At 45.4% G+C, this 21,808-nt stretch overlaps 1 protein-coding gene across 5 annotated transcripts in view; it reads left to right on the top strand.

Annotated features, from left to right (window-relative positions):
- Window positions 1–21,808, top strand: part of LOC110538551 (RNA binding protein fox-1 homolog 3) — a 412,667-nt gene that overhangs the window by 161,565 nt on the left and 229,294 nt on the right. For all 5 annotated transcript variants that reach the window (XM_036938643.1, XM_036938644.1, XM_036938639.1 and 2 more), the window contains one exon: window positions 18,076–18,159. In XM_036938643.1, the coding sequence (XP_036794538.1) occupies window positions 18,138–18,159 (22 nt within the window). In that variant the 5' untranslated portion in view covers window positions 18,076–18,137. The remainder of the gene's footprint in view (window positions 1–18,075; window positions 18,160–21,808) is intronic.

Here is a 21,808-nt window from a genome sequence, read left to right as displayed (position 1 = left end):
ATCAGCAACACGTCCTTAGCTTTCCCCTGAATAAACACCCACCTAATTGTTTCAGGAGGAAATAGGCAGAATCCCTCTTTCCCTGTTTATTACAAAACCCTCTTAATCTTAAGAAGAGCACACGTGGCTTTGAGATACAGACTGACAAATTAATTACCGGCTAATTCTCACTTCTCTCTCCACTTGTTTGAAACAGGACAATATAGTTTTTTTTGTTCTGGTTCTGTCATACTCCTCGTCCTTACATTCATTTAGTTCCCCCTTTTGGCTGATAGATAAAACATGTATTTATTCATTTATTTGTCTCTCAGGTTTTTCCCAGCTACCCCAGAACATCTGCTCTTCAACACACAGAGTACCGTTCAAACAAGGAAGTATGATTTGAATGAAAATCACTCATTCAATCACATAGAGATTATAATCAGTTACACATAAAAAAAACAATATTATTAAAACAGTGTTGAATTAAGTGAAAGCACTTATTTATTTTTGATTTGTCAGGGATCATGTACAACATGCCATTACACCAGATTTAGCTAGATAGCACATTTTCATCTGTAGTCCCTGGGTTGAATTAGTGTTGAATGAAACTATAATAATTCACACCAGGAAGAGGTCAAGCTACTTAGTAGGTAGCTAGTATTAGTCATGCCATAGTAGATATTCCTCTGTCTTTCCTTAAAATATCTAAATGTCACTTCTGATCCTGAGTGGCGTTCAACACTAGTGAAGCTCATCAATTCTCAGTAGTGTAGTTTTAGAAGTAGGACTATGAGTACTTTTTACTCCAAAGGATCAGAGTGATGCCTTCTTTGTCTGGACTCTCCTGTTGTTGCATTGCTGCAGTAAACACAACACAGTGGGTGAGCCTGGAGGAGCAGGGCTAGCCTAGCGGATAGGTTGGCTGTGGGCTGGCCAGCTCAGTGGGCCTGGCGTGGGGCTCTGTCTGATGATGGCGGTGGTGGGGTCGCCAGGGAGCCCCAGCACAAATGAAAGGTTAAGTAACGGAGGCAGGCGAGCTTGTCATCACATTAGTCTGGACTCCCTGTAATTGTGAGGATGCTGCTGTCAGCCCCCGTCACTGTTCAGAGCAGAGCCAGCGCTCTGGATGAAGTGCTCTTCCGACTGGAGATAATTGAAAATCCAAAAAGACTTGGGCTAATTTGATTACGCCGGGCAATAGCTGAATTGTTCCCATTTTAAAGGGATTTGATTATGACATGCAGTAAATTGTTGCCGAAACTGCAGGAGCTATCCCTTCTGATGAGGGGATAATGCTGGAGGGGAGGAGTGGTGTGTGTGTGTGTGTGTGTGTGTGTGTGTGTGTGTGTGTGTGTGTGTGTGTGTGTGTGTGTGTGTGTGTCAGCCTACAAGTTCATAACCTACTACTGACTCCCTTAACTTGACCTAATGATGTACAGTGACATGTGGAGGTGGGATGATAGACAGAGTCATTCTCTAATCACTTAATAAATGTTAGGTTGTGTACAGTATCAACGCTCTTTATGTGGAGGTGTTCACAGCTATGTATTTCTCCCAAGGACAACACAAAGGACCCGGTCATCACTGTTGGACTTTTACTCTGACCATTGTCTGAAATATCAGCTGTGTCCTTTAGAAGCCTGCCGTAAAGCCCAGACACCAGACGTGTGTAATATGTGTTCCCTCATGCAGCCCTCCGTAGAGGCCTCACACTCTACCTATCCCACAGCCTTTGGGCTGTACATTTGTATGAGGGATCCCTGGTCATTCAAGGCATTGACATTTGAGTGAAATCACAACTGCATACGGATGACATACAGCCTCACTCTGTCTCTTTGTGAGGAGCACGCAACGATGTGCAGCCACAGGGTGTGGCCAGGAGGGAGCAGTCTTGTGCCTGTGTGTGTGTGTGTGTGTGTGTGTGTGTGTGTGTGTGTGTGTGTGTGTGTGTGTGTGTGTGTGTGTGTGTGTGTGTGTGTGTGTGTGTGTGTGTGTGTGTGTGTGTGTGTGTGTGTGTGTGTGTGTGTGTGTCCGACTGCATGCATATATGTGCGTGACTGTGTATACATGTGCCCGACTGCGTGTGTGTGTGCATGCGCATGTGTGTGTGGTTTGGATGTGTTCGAGAGGGCATGTGTGTGAGTTTGTCCCTTTGTATCTTGGTGAGCAGCACCCTTAGTTCTGCTTGGATGGAGGTATGAAGATTCACAGTGGGGAAAAGTGTTCTTTGTAAGGCAGGCTTTACCCAGTGAAGTGTCCCCATTTGAGACAGGGCACCCAGCTTATCCCCCAAAGCACCTTTGGCTGGGCCGGCTCTGCTTCGCTCCACTCCGAGCCTGCCCTGGCACAACCAGTGGGCAGTCACACTAACCCTGGCACAGATGAGTCATACACACACTCACACACACACTCCCTCTATTTAAACGACTGTGTTAGGTCTTCCTCTCAGTGTAAGACCATGTCTGTTTCTATTCAGCGTTGTTGAATACAGAGCATACGAACTGTTGCATAGATGTTTGGGGCATGTCTGTGAAGACTGCCATAGTGGCAAGAAAATACGACTACATTTACGTTTATTTATTTAAGTCCTTCAGGGTAACTTTCCTCTTTCATTTTGGCTCTGAGAAACAGCAAGCAGGTGCCACTGTGGTGGGAGAGATTAAGTTAGCATTGATTGCTTTATTGGTGTGGTTGGGTTGTCTCTCGTCTGAGGACATTTGATGTAAGCACAAACATTTGTCTTGTCTTTCTTCTTGTCTCTATCTCATCCAGAGATCATTCCTTTTTTCCGTGCACAGTATAAGGTGCAGAGGAACTGCAGAAATGAGCAGAAGTCTTGTGTTGATCTGGCTGTGCTCCTGATGTTGTCTGGACATAAGTCAGCTATTATCACTCTCATTGGAGCTGTTGCATGCAATGTTCCAATTTTAATCAACACCTAATTACGTATAATAATGCACATGTTCCTAATTGGCAATTACTCTGTAGTCTGGCCCAACCGGTATGGATTCAACGTGTTTATTGGCAACAGCTCTGCTGCGTACTTTAGGATCTACCATCGATTCTGAAAGTCAATCACCAGGCACACATTACAGTTACTTTTTATGAGAGCTCTGCAACATTATGCAACTCTTCTTTTTCAGTTTGATGCCTCTTTCTTTGTTTATTGTGCTGAGCTGGTGCTATCCCCCTTGGACCTCATTGTGGATACGTTTGAGTGCGTCAATACCATAGTCTTTTGGCATCAGCCATCAATAGTCTGCCCATTAAAATGTGGAATTGCTTAACGCAACACAGCAAGATGCATTTCGCAGCATGGGGACGGGTATTTGCAAATAGATCAATGGCCTTTTACTGCTTTCTGAAACCATTGTCTGCCAGCAATTGGAAATCTTTTGGAGAGCATAGGGAAGGCAGAAAGAGAGACGCGGGGAGAGGCGAAGTGCCCCGACGCACAGACAAATTAATTACCCATATGAAGGTCTGCGAGATTTGTTTTTTGGGGCATTATCTAGTGACATTGCAAATGGTTGTTCGGCCCTCTCTAGGTAATGTAGCCTAAACAATGTCTGGCCCTGGCCATCATATGGATCATTAGCAGCTTGCCATGGGACTCTGGTCCTCTGGAGCTGCCCTCGTGGGGGCTCCTGGGAGTGCTGCATGGGCTGCCCGTGCCAAGGGAGTAGAAGGAGGTAGGGGACAGAAGGGTGCCAGCCCACAGAGAGGGGAGAGAAGGGGGAACGCCTGTCACTCATTAGGGGTGGCCGCTCCACTGTGGAATCTTCTGAACAGGAACAGTCTCCAACTACCGCAGTCCCAACAGCAGCTCCAGCACTAGTCAGCCATCAGCGCAATAGGAGAGTGTGCTGTACATTCAGTACATTCAAAATATACTGTTAATACAAGTATGACGTGCAAGTTGTAACTTAATGTGGACTATTGGAACTGTGTATGGACATGGAGACACTGTGGTGGTGAGGTGTCCCTATCAGAGTGGACATGGAGACACTGTGGTGATGAGGTGATGTGTCCCTATCAGAATGGACATGGAGACACTGTGGTGATGAGGTGAAGTGTCCCTATCAGAATGTCCCTATGGATCTTTCTAGACCTGCTGCTGCTCTTGACACTGACCAAGTTGTAACTTAATGTGGACTATTGGAACTGTGTATGGACATGGAGACACTGTGGTGGTGAGGTGTCCCTATCAGAGTGGACATGGAGACACTGTGGTGATGAGGTGATGTGTCCCTATCAGAGTGGACATGGAGACACTGTGGTGATGAGGTGATGTGTCCCTATCAGAGTGGACATGGAGACACTGTGGTGATGAGGTGATGTGTCCCTATCAGAGTAGACATGGAGACACTGTGGTGGTGATGTGTCCCTATCAGAGTGGACATGGAGACACTGTGGTGATGAGGTGAAGTGTCCCTATCAGAATGTCCCTATGGATCTTTCTAGACCTGCTGCTGCTCTTGACACTGACCAAGCTAATAATATGCGTTTGTCTGAATTCAATGTTTTACCTATATTGGTTCCACTATTATAGAAGATAATGGAATGGGACAGTTTTATGTTCTTTCTTTATGAGGTTCATAGAAAAATATGAGAAAAGAAAGAAAACATTTAACTTAAACCGTTTGTCCAATTTACTTGTCAACAAACAGACAAACCATTTTATTTCCCTGCATGTTTTGAATGTACTGTGCATAACACAAACAAAAATGCATTTTTCCATCAAAATGAAAAAACCCAAACAACAAATTGGCAAGGTGCTGATGGGTTTATTGTACAGAGACCCTGCATAATGCCCCGAGTCAAAAAAGCAAAGTGAAATTTCCTGTTAAATATGCAAAATCCCGCCTGTCTATTGAATGATAATAGCCCAGCACCTTGTCGCAGGGTTGCTGACTCCGTTGGCTGGCCATCAAAGGCCTGTTGACTAACTTTGAAAAGACCTTGTGTTTCCTGACTCTGGGCTTTCCAAGATTGGACAAATGCAGCATAAGAGGGACGAGCGAGGGAGCGGAGCACCAGGACGAGCGAGGGAGCGGAGCACCAGGACGAGCGAGGGAGCGGAGCACCAGGACGAGCAAGGGAGCGGAGCACCAGGACGAGCGAGGGAGCGGCGCACCAGTCATGGCAACCCAGAGAAGCCGGAGGGACAGGCGCCTTTGAAGTGATAAAGACCCTTCTCTTTCTGCTAGACAGCCGTCCCCTGAATACGGACCGACTGGCAGGACGCTGTCATGGGTTCATGTTTATAAAATGGCTGTGCTGTTTGTGTACAATGACGCGGCTAATTTATGGATTTTTCCCGCTTTCACAAGATTTATGCCTCCAAAAAACTGAGCACCGTCACATAATGTGACGTAAATCGAGCGCGTTCAAACTTCCCATCATTCTGATTACGGTAGTCATTTTGTCACCCTCATCATGGCAAAGACACGGAGAAATGCATATGATGCAGCTTTCAAGTTGAAGGCGATCGATCTGGCTGTTGGAAAAGGAAATAGAGCTGTTGCACGGGAGCTTGGCCTTAATGAGTCGATGATAAGACGTTGGAAAAAGCAGCGTGAGGAACTGACTCAGTGAAAAAAGACAAAAGCTTTCAGAGGGAAGAAAAGCAGATGGCCCAAAGTATTTGCAGCCACTCGACATCAGTGTAAATCGTGCATTTAAGGTGGCGCTCCTTGTTCAGTGGGAGGCTTGGATGACAAGTGGGGAGAAATCCTTCACTAAAACGGGCTGCATGCGAAGAGCAACTTATGGTCAAGTCTGGCAGTGGGTCCTGACAGCATGGCGCATTGTCAAAAAATCCACTATCATCAACGGGTTTCGAAAGGCTGGACTGCTGTGTGTTGAAGGGGCAGCATGAGCTCAGCGGGGTATTTGCCTCCGGATGAAAGTGACGAGAGCGACAATGAAAACGATCCAACATCGTGAAGCAATTCTGAGGCTATTCAACTCCGACACCGAAGGAGATTACTTCAGTGGTTTCAGTGCACAGGAGGAGGAAGATAGTGACCAAGTTCATTTGTTTCAATGTACCGGTAGGCACCTGCGGCTTATAGACATGTGCGGCTTATTTATGTACAAAATACATATTTTTTAATAATTCAGTGGGTGCGGTTTATATTCAGGTGCGCTTAATAGTCCAGCAATTACGGTACTTTGTGCATGACACAGTCATTTTTCCAAAAATTGTGTATAGACAGATTATTTCACTTATAATTCACTGTATCACGAATCCAGTGGGTCAGAAGTTTACATACACTAAGTTGACTGTGCCTTTAAACAGCTTGGAAAGTTCCAGAAAATTATGTCATGGCTTTACAAGCTTCTGATAGGCTAATTGACATCATTTGAGTCAATAGGAGGTGTACCTGTGGATGTATTTCAAGGCCTACCTTCAAACTCAGTGCCTCTTTGCTTGACATCATGGAAAAAACAAAAGAAATCAGCCAAGACCTCAGAAAACAAATTGTAGACCTCCACAAGTTCATCCTTGGGTGCAATTTCCAAACGCCTGAAGGTACCACGTTCACCTGTACAGTCGTGGCCAAAGGTTTTGAGAATGACACAAATATTAATTTACACAAAGTTTGCTGCTTCAGTGTCTTTAGATATTTTTGTCAGATGTTACTATGGAATACTGAAGTATAATTACAAGCATTTCATCAGTGTCAAAGGCTCTTATTGACAATTACATGAAGTTGATGCAAATAGTCAATATTTGCAGTGTGGACCCTTCTTTTTCAAGACCTCTGCAATCCGCCCTGGCATGCTGTCAATTAACTTCTGGGCCACATCCTGACTGATGTCAGCCCATTCTTGCATAATCAATGCTTGGAGTTTGTCAGAATTTGTTGGTTTTTGTTTGTCCACCAGCCTCTTGAGGATTGACCACAAGTTCTCAATGGGATTAAGGTCTGGGGAGTTTCCTGGCCATGGACCCAAAATATCGATGTTTTGTTCCCCGAGCCACTTAGTTATCACTTTTGCCTTATGGCAAGGTGCTCCATCATGCTGAAAAAGGCATTGTTCATCACCAAACTGTTCCTGGATGGTTGGGAGAAGTTGCTCTCGGAGGATGTGTTGGTACCGTTCTTTATTCATTTATTCATTCTTATGTTCTTATGCAAAATTGTGAGTGATCCCACTCCCTTGGCTGAGAAGCAGCCCCACACATGAATGGTCTCAGGATGCTTTACTGTTGGCATAACACAGGACTGATGGTAGCGCTCACCTTGTCTTCTCTGGACAAGCTTTTTTCCGGATGCCCCAAACAATCGGAAAGGGGATTCATCAGAGAAAATGACCTTACCCCAGTCCTCAGCAGTCCAATCCCTGTACCTTTTGCAGAATATCAGTCTGTCCCTGATGTTGTCCCTGGAGAGAAGTGGCTTCTTTGCTGCCCTTCTTGACACCAGGCCATCCTCCAAAAGTATTTGCCTCACTGTGCGTGCAGATGCACTCACACCTGCCTGCTGCCATTCCTGAGCAAACTCTGTACTGGTGGTGCACCGATCCCGCAGCTGAATCAACTTTAGGAGACGGTCCTGGTGCTTGCTGGAATTTCTTGGGCGCCATAAAGCCTTCTTCAGAACAATTGCACCGCTCTCCTTGAAGTTCTTGATGATACGATACATGATTGATTTCAGTGCAATCTTACTGGTAGCAATATCCTTGCCTGTGAAGCCCTTTTTGTGCAAAGAAATGATGACGGCAGATAACCATGATTGACAGGGGAAGAACAATGATTCCAAGCACCACCCTCCTTTTAAAGCTTCCAGTCTGTCATTCGAACTCAATCAGCATGACAGAGTGATCTCCAGCCTTGTCTTCGTCAACACTCACACCTGTGTTAACAAGAGAATTACTGACATGATGTCAGCTGGTCCTTTTGTGACAGGGCTGAAATGCAGTGGGAATGTTTTTAGGGGATTCAGTTCATTTGCATGGCAAAGAGGGGCTTTGCAATTAATTGCAATTCATCTGTTCATCACTCTTCATAACATTCTGGAGTATATGAAAATTGCCATCATACAAACTGAGGCAGCAGACTTTGTGAAAATTAATATTTGTGTCATTCTCAAAAATTTTGGCCACGACTGTACAAACAATAGTACACAATTATAAACACCATCGGATGACACAGCCGTCATACCGCTCAGGAAGGAGACGCGTTCTGTCTCCTAGAGATTAACGTACTTTGGTGCGAAAAGTGCAAATCAATCCCAGAACAACAGCAAAGGACCTTATGAAGATGCTGGAGGAAACAGGTACAAAAGTATCTATATCCACACTAAAAACTAGTCCTATATCGACATAACCTGAAAGGCCTCTCCGCAAGGAAGAAGCCACTGCTCCAAAACCACTATGGTTTGCAACTGCACATGGGGACAAAGATCGTACTTTTTGGAAAAATGTCCTCTGGTTTGATGAAACAAAAATAGAACTGTTTGGCCATAATGACCATCGTTATGTTTGGAGGAGAATGGGGGAGGCTTGCAAGCCGAAGAACACCATCCCAATCGTGAAGCATGGGGGTGGCAGCATCATGTTGTGGGGGTGCTTTGGTGCAGGAGGGACTAGTGCACTTCACAAAATACATGGAATCATGAGGAAGAACAATTATGTGGATATATTGAAGCAACATCTCAAGACATCAGTTAGGAAGTTAAAGCTTGGTCGCAAATGGGTCTTCCAAATGGACAATGACCCCAACCATACTTCCAAATTTGTGGCAAAATGGCTTAAGGACAACAAAGTCAAGGTATTAAAGTGGCCATCACAAAGCCCTGACCTCAATCCTATAGAGCATTTGTGGGCAGAACTGAAAAAGTGTGTGAGAGCAAGGATGCCTACAAACCTGACTCAGTTACACCAGCTCTGTCAGGAGGAATGGGCCAAGATTCACCCAACTTATTGTGGGAAGCTTCTGGAAGGCTACCCGAAACATTTGACTCAAGTTAAACAATTTAAAGGCAATGCTACCAAATACTAATTGAGTGTATGTAAACTTCTGACCCACTGGGAATTTAATGAAATAAATAAATGCTGAAATAAATTATTCTCTCTACTATTATTCTGACATTTCACATTCTTAATATTAAGTGGTGATCCTAACTGACGTAAGACAGGGAATGTTTACTGGGATCAAATGTCAGGAATTATGAAAAACTGAGTTTAAATGTATTTGGCTAAGGTGTATGTAAACTTCCGACTTCAAAATTATATAATAACACATATGGAACCATGTAGTAAACAAAAAAGTGTTAAACAAATATTTTATATTTTAAGTAGCAGCTCTTTGCCTTGATGATAGCTTTGCACACTCTTGGCAATCTCTCAACTAGCTTCACCTGGAATGCTTATCCAACAGTCTTAAAGGAGTTCTCAAGTGTGTCCAAACTTTTGTCCGGTACTGTATGTCACATACACCAGATAGGTGTAGTGAAATGTGTTGTTTTACAGGGTAAGCCATAGCTGTTCGGTACCCCTGGAGCAAATAGGGTTAAGTGCCTTGCTCAAGGGTACATCGACAGATTTTTCACTTTGTCAACTCGGGTATTCGAACCGATGACTTCTTGGTTATTAGCCCAACACTCTAACCACCAGGGTACCTGCTGCCCTAATCCTTGGCAGAGCATGTTCAAAGAAAGACACAGTCAGTCTGCATCCTGTATAATGTGTCATGCAGCTGTTATGTCACATGTATTAGAGGCGTAATGAATGGTCTGTGTAGCTGCACTCGGCATGAAAAATGTGTGGCGCTCTCTGTAATCAATGCCGGAGCAATGTGAATTCATCAGGCCATTATTCTATTACACTAATCATCTGGAGAAGCCGAGACAAACTACCAGCTCCACTCATGACATTGATCATGTGTAGGTATTCTATTAAACCTAATAATACACTTTCTTTTGGCTAAATCACCCCTGCACATTCCAATACCAAATGACTTCTGTTCATTCTATTAAAGTGAAACTACTCTCAATTATGTATCATAGTCCTATTTTCTGATCCTAATGGAGATGAAACACTTTCATTTTCCCACTTAATTATTCATATTTAACAAAGGTGCTGCGCCATCACACTCCAAAAGAGGCCTCCTCCTCTCCCGCACTCCTTTTCTTCTTCTTCTTCTTCTTCCAGTCCCTCCTCTCTGTAGCATGGCAAGCAATTGAACATAATCCGTTTGAGTCCGTCCTTTGATGAAGAATGTGTTTTATGTTGACAAAGTTTTATTTGGGCTCCTCAAAAGAATTCACCTGATCCTTAGTGAGGAGTCATTTTGAATGGGTTTATTTGGTATGAATATGTGTCATGGCTGGTTGGAATGCTGTGTGCCAAGGACAGTTAATTGAAGGTGAGTTGATAATGACCCAGCTCTCTCTGTGTTGTGGCCTCGCTCTCTCTGTCTACCGTGTGGCCTGGCAGCGATGGACTTGTCACTTTCATGTCGCAACCTGTGTGTGTGTATGAACCCTTGGATGCTGGCTCCCCCAGGCAGCCTGTGTGTAGTCCTGTACAACAGAGGGTGTAGGGTAGTCTCTGTAACACTCTGCCACAGCCACACCTCTTTACACCAGGCTTTGGTTCAGCTCACTCAGAACGGCCATGTCAGCAGCCTTCTGCCCTGACTGTCTAACATCAAACCCAGTGTCCAGAAATGCCCCCTACCTAAGTGATGCTTACATTCCTCTCCACCACTCCTCTCTTCTTCTGCTTCTTTGACCACACCCTTCTCTCTCTCTCTCTCTCTCTCTCTGTCTCCTTCCCTTCATATCTCTCTATCTCTCCCATCCTACGTTGTGTTGTGATTCATTAACATGTCTGAAGTGGACATGGCGGCGTGGACTGGAGGAGCATCATCTGAATCAATGCCCCTCGCCTCCCAATCTGCCCTTTATCATGTTAATATGATTTCCATTGATGAAACACTTTTTCAAAATGGCATCCCTCTATGGTTTTACATATTGGCTTTTTAATTCAAGGCCCTCAGTGCCGCATTGCTCTTGTTGAGAGAGAGACGGAGAAAGAGAGACAGAGAGACAGACAGACAGACAGAGAGACAGACAGACAGACAGACAGACAGGCAGGCAGGCAGGCAGGCAGGCAGGCAGGCAGGCAGGCAGGCAGGCAGGCAGGCAGACAGACAGACAGACAGACAGACAGACAGACAGACAGACAGACAGACAGACAGACAGACAGACAGACAGACAGAGCGAGAGAGAGACAGACAGACAGAGAGACAGACAGAGAGAGAGAGCGACAGAGAGAGAGAGAGAGACACACAGAGAGAGAGAGAGAGAGAGAGAGAGAGAGAGAGAGAGAGAGAGAGAGAGAGAGAGAGAGCAGAGTGAAAATGAGACGGATGTTGCTTCACTGAGGAATTGACCATGGGGCTGTCTTTCTGTGCGTGAGTCTGTGCTTGTGTGAGGGCGTGCGCGCATGCGTGTGATGCATGAGGGACAGTGTTTTTCCTGCTCTGTCACTGATGGAGTGTGTTATGTCGTTAGGCCCAGCTCAGAGCAGAAGTCCATCTGAACAATAGAATGGCAGTATGTCTGCCTCAATAGGGCCAGTGGACCAGCCCTACTAGTGCTAGTTAAACTGTTCTCATGGAGAGTAGTGTGTGCCTTGGCTGGCCTGTCACTCTCTCTTTCACAGCTAGCTAATGTCCTCACTGCCAGAACACTTTCAACTCCACTAGCCAGTGTTGCTACAAGTGTTAACAGTTTGTCTCAACAGTGAAGTTGCAGGAACAGTGTACCACAGTAATGCGTTTTAGCACTTAGATTTACAGACTTCTAAGCATTCTTACGGAGAAGTATATGTGCTGGCCTTACTGGAGTTCATTTAACTCCAGGGGCCCTGTTGAAGAAAGTGGCAAAGAAGCATATTTCAACTATTATCTCCAAACATTGTTTTATGGATCAAATGAATCCAAAAAAGCATTGGTATAGTGCAAGACATGTTTTATTTTGGCCTAGCTGGAAACCGCCAGTACTAGACAGAGTTTTACATCTCCGCACCTCAGAAATGATCAATGTCTATGTCCGTTAGGAAAAATAACTGCATCGTTATTCTGATCGGATTATGACTCCTATGAGCTCAGAAACCATATGCAGTATTTAGAGGGTTATGAAAATCATTACCTTCTTCCTTCAGGCGATTACCAGTTTCCATAACAACCCTTAATGAACACTCATCCAATCACCTGATGCCAACCTGATTAGCTGCTATCGATTCATGTGCATCATCTCAGTCATTCTACAGTCATAACCACCTTGAAGTACGTTCTAGGCTGTCATTACGGAGTTGACACCAGGGTGTCATTACGGAGTTGACACCAGTTACTGTATATATACATTGTCTTAGCTCTTGGTATTGACTCAGAGCTTGGAGGGACTATCCATCATACAACTCTAGTATCTCAACAGAGATCTGTGTTGAGCTCACTGATTAAGCAATGGCTCTTCCCTCTGTTGCAAACGACAAGCTGCCAGGGACTTTGGTTTTAAATTGTGCAATTAGTGATCTGGCATGCTTTGCTTGGCTTCAGCAAGACTCAAATCCCAGGCCAGCTCCTCACTGATGCACAGTCGACAACAAATACTCCAGGAGCATTTTTCCGACAAATTTATCAGAGCCCGGGCTTTCAACTCGCTTTCCGGCTACGCTAACCTCGCTCAAATGCTTAGTTATTTACCATTTTACAGTTGGGTAAACAGTAGTGATAGAGGTTATGGTATCGGGTGCAGTGGCTGCAATGATATTTCACATTCAGAACAGCAAAACTCCAGCTACAAGGTGAAAGTAATCATTATGATGTTGGTACACCAGGCCTAGTCTGTGAATATCATGCCAGATAGAGACAGCCAGCAGCAAAGAAATCAAACGAGGTGAAATACAGGGTGTTACCGATTACATATCGTATGCAGAACATTCTATGCATAATGTGGTCCACAAAGGAGTATGAAAGGAATGGAGAATGTCACATAGGTTGTGGGTCTACATAGCGGATCAGTTCCCCCTTGATCATGTTCCTCCTCCAAAATTGGACTCTATTACGTAAAATAGTTGTGAAGGTCGGCATTATATATATATATATATATATATATAACTTAACCTTAGATAACATTAAGAGAGTCTTAGATAATAGCTTTAATATTTAATTTCCCCTTTGAAGTCATAGCCGGGAACATTAGAAGTTCAACAAGAATTTGGGAGAACTTGTTGTCACAAAAAGATTCTTTTGACATGTATTTTTAATCACTAACTTGTTTGAGTAGAATCTTGGCAGCCTTCTAAACTGCTTTCATTTCTGCAGTGGTTTGATTCATGACTAAAGCCAGGCATCAGAAGCCTAGAGTCTGACCAGTTGGGATTTCATGTGCCTTGCCGATAGATAGAAAAACTTGCAAAGTTGCAAAAGAAAATACTCTGAGTTACAAGTACCATTTCCCCATGCATTCACAGCTTCACACTACAGCTGGGTGCTAAACATCCTGTTTCACGTAGACAAAAGTGTTATTGGGAACGGCATCACGCTACATGTGTAAGTAGATTTTTCATTGTTGCCACTGTGGTATTTGTAGTGGTAATTAACATTCGTATGCCTATATTTGCGTTAACCATTGCAAATGAGATGCATTTCTCTGCTTTTCATCAGGGACAAAACAACAGTATTTTTCTCTAACTCATTTGAGAGGAGCTGATATATTCTCTTCTACATGTATACTATGCTATAGCCTGCAAACCAATGGCATTCAAACAAATAGTATTCAAACAAATGGTATTCAAACCAATGGCATTCAAACCAATGGTATTCAATCTTTTTCCCAATAATTTCTCATGACCCCACCCCAAATCTAATAATACAACCATAAAATCGAATTTATCGTTCTCAAAAAACGTATATTTTTCCATTGCAGTTCCCCAGCGACCCAGACTTTGAATACCACTGCTGTAAAGGGATCTAGAGAGCTAGATGTACCGCACAGGTACCACAGACATTAAATGAGAGAACCGAAAGACAAAAATTATTCTCTGAAAACATGACTGCCATGCAGCCTAGACACAAAGATATCAACACAGGATTATGTACAATATGAGATTTTGTTAGATAAACATGTATAAAAAATGGAGTCATCCAACACCACAACCAAAGTTTTGACAATGTCCTTGTATATTCTTCACACATCCAGTATCAGACACTTTTCCCTTGTCCTCAGCTATGTGTAGTCCAATCTATGATGTAATGTCCAGAGTGGGGCTCCTGGGGTTTTGGACTGTAGTAATGCAGTGAGGGAGCCCAGTGTGTTTGGACCTCTCGGTCCTGCTCTGTTCCCCTGCTCTGTTCCCCTGCTCTGTTCCCCTGCTCTGTTCCCTTGCTTTGTTCCCCTGCTCTGTTCCCCTGCTCTGTTCCCTGCTCTGTTCCCCTGCTCTGTTCCCCTGCTCTGTTCCCCTGCTCTGTTCCCCTGCTCTGTTCCCCTGCTCTACTCCCAAAGCAAACATAGCAATTACAGCCGCTGTCAGTCAGTGTCAGACACTGCATCGGTGATCAATTGTGACCGCTGGACCCTGGATATTAGACGTGTATGTATCATAGAACATGCAGGGGAGGTAAATCCTCCCCCAGCTACGTAGCTCTTCCAGGCCTGCCGTTCACTCCTCTCCTCTCCTCTCCTCTCCTCTCCTCTCCTCTCCTCTCCTCTCCTCTCCTCTCCTCTCCTCTCCTCTCCCCTCCTCTCCTCTCCTCTCCCCTCCTCTCCCCTCCTCTCTCCTCTCCCCTCCTCTCTCCTCTCCTCTCCTCTCCTCTCCTCTCCTCTCCTCTCTCCTCTCCCCTCCTCTCTCCTATCCTCTCCTCTCCTCTCCTCTCCTCTCCTCTCCTCTCCTCTCCTCTCCTCTCTCCTCTCCCCTCCTCTCTCCTATCCTCTCCTCTCCCCTCCTCTCCTCTCCTCTCCCCTCCTCTCTCCTCTCCTCTCCTCTCCTCTCCTCTCCTCTCCTCTCCTCTCCTACTGGATCCAAAGGGGATCCATTTTGAGGGCTGCTTTTTCCCAAGCAACATGGGCAGGTTAGGTCTATGCCACTCAAAGCACAACCTCGTCTCCATCACCAAATAAACAAACTACTCAATGTTTTGCTTCCACAGTTCCTTTAAAATATCTACCTAGCCTCCTGCATGGTGCAAAACCTCTTTAGCAGAAAGCAAACTGAAAACTCTAGTAGCCCAGTAACACAGCAATGTCTTTGTATCTCTGGCGTATCTTTATACCATTCTCCCTCAGTGGTAGTGACTCTCTCATCCCCCCCACTGTATAGAATGAGATACACCACATCCATACATTCACACACTGTCTGAAGGGAGAGAAGAGATGCTGTGTGTCTGTCTCAATCCCCAGACTGAAGTATACAGTGTAAGTTAACAGCCATACACACTGACCTCAGAGCTGTTGTTTAATCATCAGGGCATTTTAATGGCTTGTCAGAGTAATGAAATATGGTTGGAGGCTACCTGGTGCAAACATTACTATAAATCCCTCTCACACAAGCTGACGTGGGGCTTAATGGTTATAAATCATCACTTTAGGGAGAGAAAAATGACAGCTATTAAAATAATGAATGGGATGATTAATTTTTCACATTAAAGATTAAAAGCTATGAGAGGTATCATTAGATATTTGAGCTGCCGTAAACGTTTGAAAGTGAGAGCTTATTTTCCGCAGTTTATGACGCCCTCCGTTTCTTCATTGTCATCCAAGTTTCTGCCCAAGTTGGCTGTCTGGGCTGCACTGACAGAGGCATTCCTTCCTCCTAATTTGTGCTGTTGTAAAAATGCTCAGAGGAGAAGCCTTGAAGAACAGTCATGGCTGCAGGCAGTACAGGGCCTCCACAGCCACTCTGCAGGGGCTCCCCAAGGCTCTCACAGGCATCTTCAAAACGTCCCAAATTATTTCACCCCTCTAAAGCTGTCAAGGCCGATTTAATAGGAACCAGAGGAAGTGATAGGGGGCTAGTTTGAGGTTTGATTAAATCATGTTATCATGTTGGAATGCTATGAGCTGTTAGCTATATAATATTAGTGGGTAACTGTATTAGCAACTGATTATTCAGCCCTGTGCATACATTACATACTTAGGGAGAACGCATATGCACACACATGCTCAGTGGGCTTACATAAATCCCCATGTATAGACAACCAATGACAGGCTCTCTCTATCTCGCCGATGGCTCCCAAGAGAAGGTGCTTTATAGCACAACAATTCCTAATTCAGCTTTCACTTCTATGGGACCTGCCATGTTGTTCACACATACAGTATATCACCCAAATTGCAAGGCAAAAGATTAGAGGGAGAAGCATAATTAGAGCATTAATAACCCTGCATGTTAGGGAACTTAAGTCATTGAGTTTTTCATGATGAATGGGAATCCAAACAAGGCAGGAGAGAGTGAAAGGCTCCATTAGATATTCCAGGCATGGTTCAGTCTCAGTAGAGGCGTGAATATCACACTTTTCCCACTGTTGCCCAATTATTTTTGTGTTCCCAGGCAATGATAGAATTGCTTGTCCAACTGCAGCCTTCAAAGGGATAATCTAATCGCCTCATTGAAGCAACGGCTCCATTTGTTGGCACCAGAAGAAGCCTTGGTTAGTAAAGTGATCGGCTCAGAACAAAGCCAGGTATTTGTTTAGCTAACTAACTTATTTACAAAGCAGTGGGACATTTAAAGAACTCCTCTGGCATTCTGCGTGCATAGTTCCTTTTTCATTTAGGGTTCTCTCACTCTTCCTCTCTTCCCTGTTTTCTATTTCATCCCCTGTCACCGGAGACAGTTGTGATGGGTGCCCACACCTCCTTCATGTGTTTCCAGCCCTTCTCTCTGCTTCGTCTGCTAATGATCCAGGGAGACCAAATACAGGGCCGCGCTGGAACAAAATGGCCGCCAGAGCTGCCCGCTTATATCTCAGCCCTCCCTCCCCAAATCAATTCTGACATTTAATTCTGCCCTTATAGAAGGTAATGGTGCATTCAGGGGTTGTTACCGATAATGTTGAAATGGTATTGCTGGGTTTCACTGAACAGATGAACTCTAACCTCTACTGCTGAATGGTCTTTGGTTTTCCCTCCCCAGGTTGCCTTGCCTGCTCTCTTGTGTTTTTTTAAATGAATATCGGGCTTAAATGTTGATATTTACCAAATGAAATATCTTTGTTGGTCCATCCGGGGAAACATCCCACTGGGCACACACTGGTTGAATCAACGATGTTTCCACTTCATTTTAATGAATTTATGTCTAACCAACGTGGAATTAACGTTGAATTGTGCCCAGTGGGATATGTCTCGTCTTGACAGAAAAGCAGCCATAGTTCTTACCAGCCCCTCTCTATTTCTAGCAGCAGAACTCTTTACGTCAGTTAGTCAATATGTTGTTTCTAATATATTATTTACTGGCTTTGACTTGTTGTGTATCAGAATGTCATGAACAACTGGTTCAGTTTTTGCAGTCGTAATCATGTTGAGAGGAATCACAGAGCCAGATGTCGAGGACTCATTTTACAGTGTTTATGCTTTCCTCCAAGTTGATGTAAAATTCATGCATTCCCTGGTTTATTTATCCCCATTTGTACAGTCTCAACAATTAGTCAATTCCCAATCAACAACAGAGAAGAAATTGCTTTTAATTACTTTTGATAAATGACAAATTGTGTTGGCATGGCTCCCTGCAAATGCTTAATTGGAAGGAGGGCGGGGTGAGAAGGCGGGCTCAGCGAGATGGGATTTCTGGGGATGAAATCAATGCAGTTTTCTCTGTGGTTCACCGGCTGGGCTGCTGGGCCCCAGCCAACCTGAGGCCTGCTCAGATACACAGCTCAGCAGAAACATTCACAGTAGGAGAGCACTCACACACTTAAACAACACGCACGCACGCAAGCAGGCAGGCAGGGACACACACGCACAAACAAATAAACACACAGATTTGACTCGTTGTAAATGTCTGAGAAATGTAAATGTCTGCAACTGCCTGCCTTGGTCCTCCTGTCTAAACGGAGGATGTGTTGCCTTGTGTCTACAGGGTTCGTTAGTATCAACAGTGAGTGAATCTCCCAGCTTTGGCCCGTCCGGCGTTACCTGTACATGGAGACCCCCAGCTGGGCAGGTACGTCCCTCTGCCTCTCTCTCTCTCTCCAACACACACACACACCTGCTCTCTCTCTACCTGCCTCTCTATTACACACACACACACACAAACATACACACACACAGTCATGCGCAACTAACCTCGTGGGGACATACAATTCAGTCCCATTCAAAATCTTATTTTCCTTAACCCATACCCGTACCCTAACCCTAAAACTAACCCTAAACCTAAACCTAATTCTAACCCTAGCACTAATTGTAACCTTAAGCCTAAACCCCCTAGAAATAGCATATGACCTTGTGGGGATGAACAAAATGTCCCCAGTTGGTCAAATGTTTGTTTGTTTATTATTCTTGTGGGGACTTCTGGTCCAACACGTATGGTTAAACTTGTCCACACACACACACACACACACTTAAAGTCTCTCTATTACACAAACACACACACACACACCAATACTCGCTCTCTCTGTACCTGTTTCTCTGCATGTGTGTATCCTCTGTCATTACACCTTTGTGTGTACTTCTTTAAAACACCAACTTCAAGACCGTCAATCAACCTGATGTGGTCAGATAGCGGAAGACTAGCTCGGCTCCTCCACAAGGCTTTCATCCATATGGCCGTGGCCCAGGCAGGCGCCCATGTGTGTGTTTCCTGCTCCCCTGGCTGGCCTCGCAGGAGCCATACAGCAGGTGGCATTGAGGATCAATGGGCCTTCTCTCTCCTCCCCTCCCCTGCCCCTCTCTCTCTCTGCCATTACATCTGCTTTGCTTTATCTTGGCCATGTTACAGTTGTAAATGAGAACTTGTTCTCAACTAGCTTATTACCTGGTTAAATAAAGGTGAAATAAACAAACAAAATAAAAATCCTCTATCCTCCCCTGCCTCTCCCTCTCTACCATGAGATTCTCTCTCCTCCCCTGCCTCTCCCTCTCTACCATGAGATTCTCTCTCCTCCCCTGCCTCTCCCTCTCTACCATGATATTCTCTGTCCTCCCCTGCCTCTCCATCTCTACCATGAGATTCTCTCTCCTCCCCTGCCTCTCCCTCTCTACCATGAGATTCTCTCTCCTCCCCTGCCTCTCCCTCTCTACCATGAGATTCTCTCTCCTCCCCTGCCTCTCCATCTCTACCATGAGATTCTCTATCCTCCCCTGCCTCTCCATCTCTACCATGAGATTCTCTCTCCTCCCCTGCCTCTCCATCTCTACCATGAGATTCTCTCTCCTCCCCTGCCTCTCCATCTCTACCATGAGATTCTCTCTCCTCCCCTGCCTCTCCCTCTCTACCATGAGATTCTCTATCCTCCCCTGCCTCTCCATCTCTACCATGAGATTCTCTGTCCTCCCCTGCCTCTCCCTCTCTACCATGAGATTCTCTGTCCTCCCCTGCCTCTCCATCTCTACCATGATATTCTCTGTCCTCCCCTGCCTCTCCCTCTCTACCATGAGATTCTCTCTCCTCCCCTGCATCTCCCTCTCTACCATGAGATTCTCTGTCCTCCCCTGCCTCTCCCTCTCTACCATGAGATTCTCTGTCCTCCCCTGCCTCTCCCTCTCTACCATGAGATTATCTCTCCTCCCCTGCCTCTCCATCTCTACCATGAGATTATCTGTCCTCCCCTGCCTCTCCATCTCTACCATGAGATTCTCTGTCCTCCCCTGCCTCTCCCTCTCTACCATGAGATTCTCTGTCCTCCCCTGCCTCTCCATCTCTACCATGAGATTCTCTCTCCTCCCCTGCCTCTCCATCTCTACCATGAGATTCTCTCTCCTCCCCTGCCTCTCCATCTCTACCATGATATTCTCTCTCCTCCCCTGCCTCTCCCTCTCTACCATGATATTCTCTGTCCTCCCCTGCCTCTCCATCTCTACCATGAGATTCTCTGTCCTCCCCTGCCTCTCCCTCTCTACCATGATATTCTCTCTCCTCCCCTGCCTCTCCCTCTCTACCATGAGATTCTCTATCCTCCCCTGCCTCTCCATCTCTACCATGAGATTCTCTCTCCTCCCCTGCCTCTCCATCTCTACCATGAGATTCTCTGTCCTCCCCTGCCTCTCCCTCTCGACCATGAGATTCTCTGTCCTCCCCTGCCTCTCCCTCTCTACCATGAGATTCTCTCTCCTCCCCTGCCACTCCCTCTCTACCATGAGATTCTCTCTCCTCCCCTGCCTCTCCCTCTCTACCATGAGATTCTCTCTCCTCCCCTGCCTCTCCCTCTCTACCATGAGATTCTCTCTCCTCCCCTGCCTCTCCCTCTCTACCATGAGATTCTCTCTCCTCCCCTGCCTCTCCCTCTCTACCATGAGATTCTCTCTCCTCCCCTGCCTCTCCCTCTCTACCATGAGATTCTCTCTCCTCCCCTGCCTCTCCCTCTCTACCATGAGATTCTCTATCCTCCCCTGCCTCTCCCTCTCTACCATGAGATTCTCTCTCCTCCCCTGCCTCTCCCTCTCTACCATGAGATTCTCTGTCCTCCCCTGCCTCTCCCTCTCTACCATGAGATTCTCTCTCCTCCCCTGTCCCTCCCTCTCTACCATGAGATTCTCTCTCCTCCCCTGCCTCTCCCTCTCTACCATGAGATTCTCTCTCCTCCCCTGCCTCTCCCTCTCTACCATGAGATTCTCTGTCCTCCCCAGCCTCTCCCTTTCTACCATGAGATTCTCTCTCCTCCCCTGCCTCTCCCTCTCTACCATGAGATTCTCTGTCCTCCCCAGCCTCTCCCTCTCTACCATGAGATTCTCTCTCCTCCCCTGCCTCTCCCTCTCTACCATGAGATTCTCTCTCTCTGCCATTACCTTTCCACTCCACAACCTCCAGCCTCTATTTTCCACTGGGGAGGCCCAAAAGGTGTGCCCATTGCACCTTACCACATCACACTGGGGTAAAGAGTGTTTTTTTCCATTAGTCTAATTGCTTGGTTATAGTTCTATATTATTGCGGTGATCAGCGGTGTGGTGTGGTAATGATGGACATCCAGTGCTCCTGTGCTAGCTGGTGGGTGTTGTGTTTCCCCCCCAAACTGCCCTCACACAGTGCTGCTAACTCTGCTCATACACGAAACGGGAGCCAAAATGCAGCTTTACGCTGATAAATAAACAAGTGTAAACAAAAAAGCTCCCCAAATGTTTTGATATAAGATTTAAATCAAATACTAATCTCTTTGCATTCTCAACAGGTGCAACATTCCAATGATTTATGAAATAAACTCTCGAGTTCAAGAGCCTGTTCATTTGCCTCTGTTTAAAACAGACAATATGGTACTAATTGGCTCTAATTTACGGTGGCCTCTAGTTAGACTTTCTTATATGATCACGATATAAGTATAATGAAAATTTGTTTTCGAGGCAGCTCGTGTCTCGTCCCCGGTCAAACAGTGCTCATTGACTACAATATTAGATTTCTCCCTCCTGCGCACTTTGTTCTTCTCTGTGTGTTAGCAGACCTCTGAAGAGCTTCTTTTCACTCATTTCTAGGACATATGACTCTGTATTACTCCTGGATGTGAAGTCCTAGTGTGCTATATTGGTACAAATGGAAGGCTTCCCCAATCAGCCATCACACTAGAAGCTTTCAATCAGCAGGCGGAGAAGATGGAGATAACAATGAGTTCATTTAGCCACAAAGACTTTGTATGTATAATATTCCTCCAAGAGATAATATAACT

Source organism: Oncorhynchus mykiss, chromosome 12, assembly GCF_013265735.2.
Source record: "Oncorhynchus mykiss isolate Arlee chromosome 12, USDA_OmykA_1.1, whole genome shotgun sequence".
NCBI classification, from domain to species: domain Eukaryota; kingdom Metazoa; phylum Chordata; class Actinopteri; order Salmoniformes; family Salmonidae; genus Oncorhynchus; species Oncorhynchus mykiss.
Note: the sequence above shows the minus strand (reverse complement) of the source record. Positions and strands in the feature narration are given on the sequence as shown.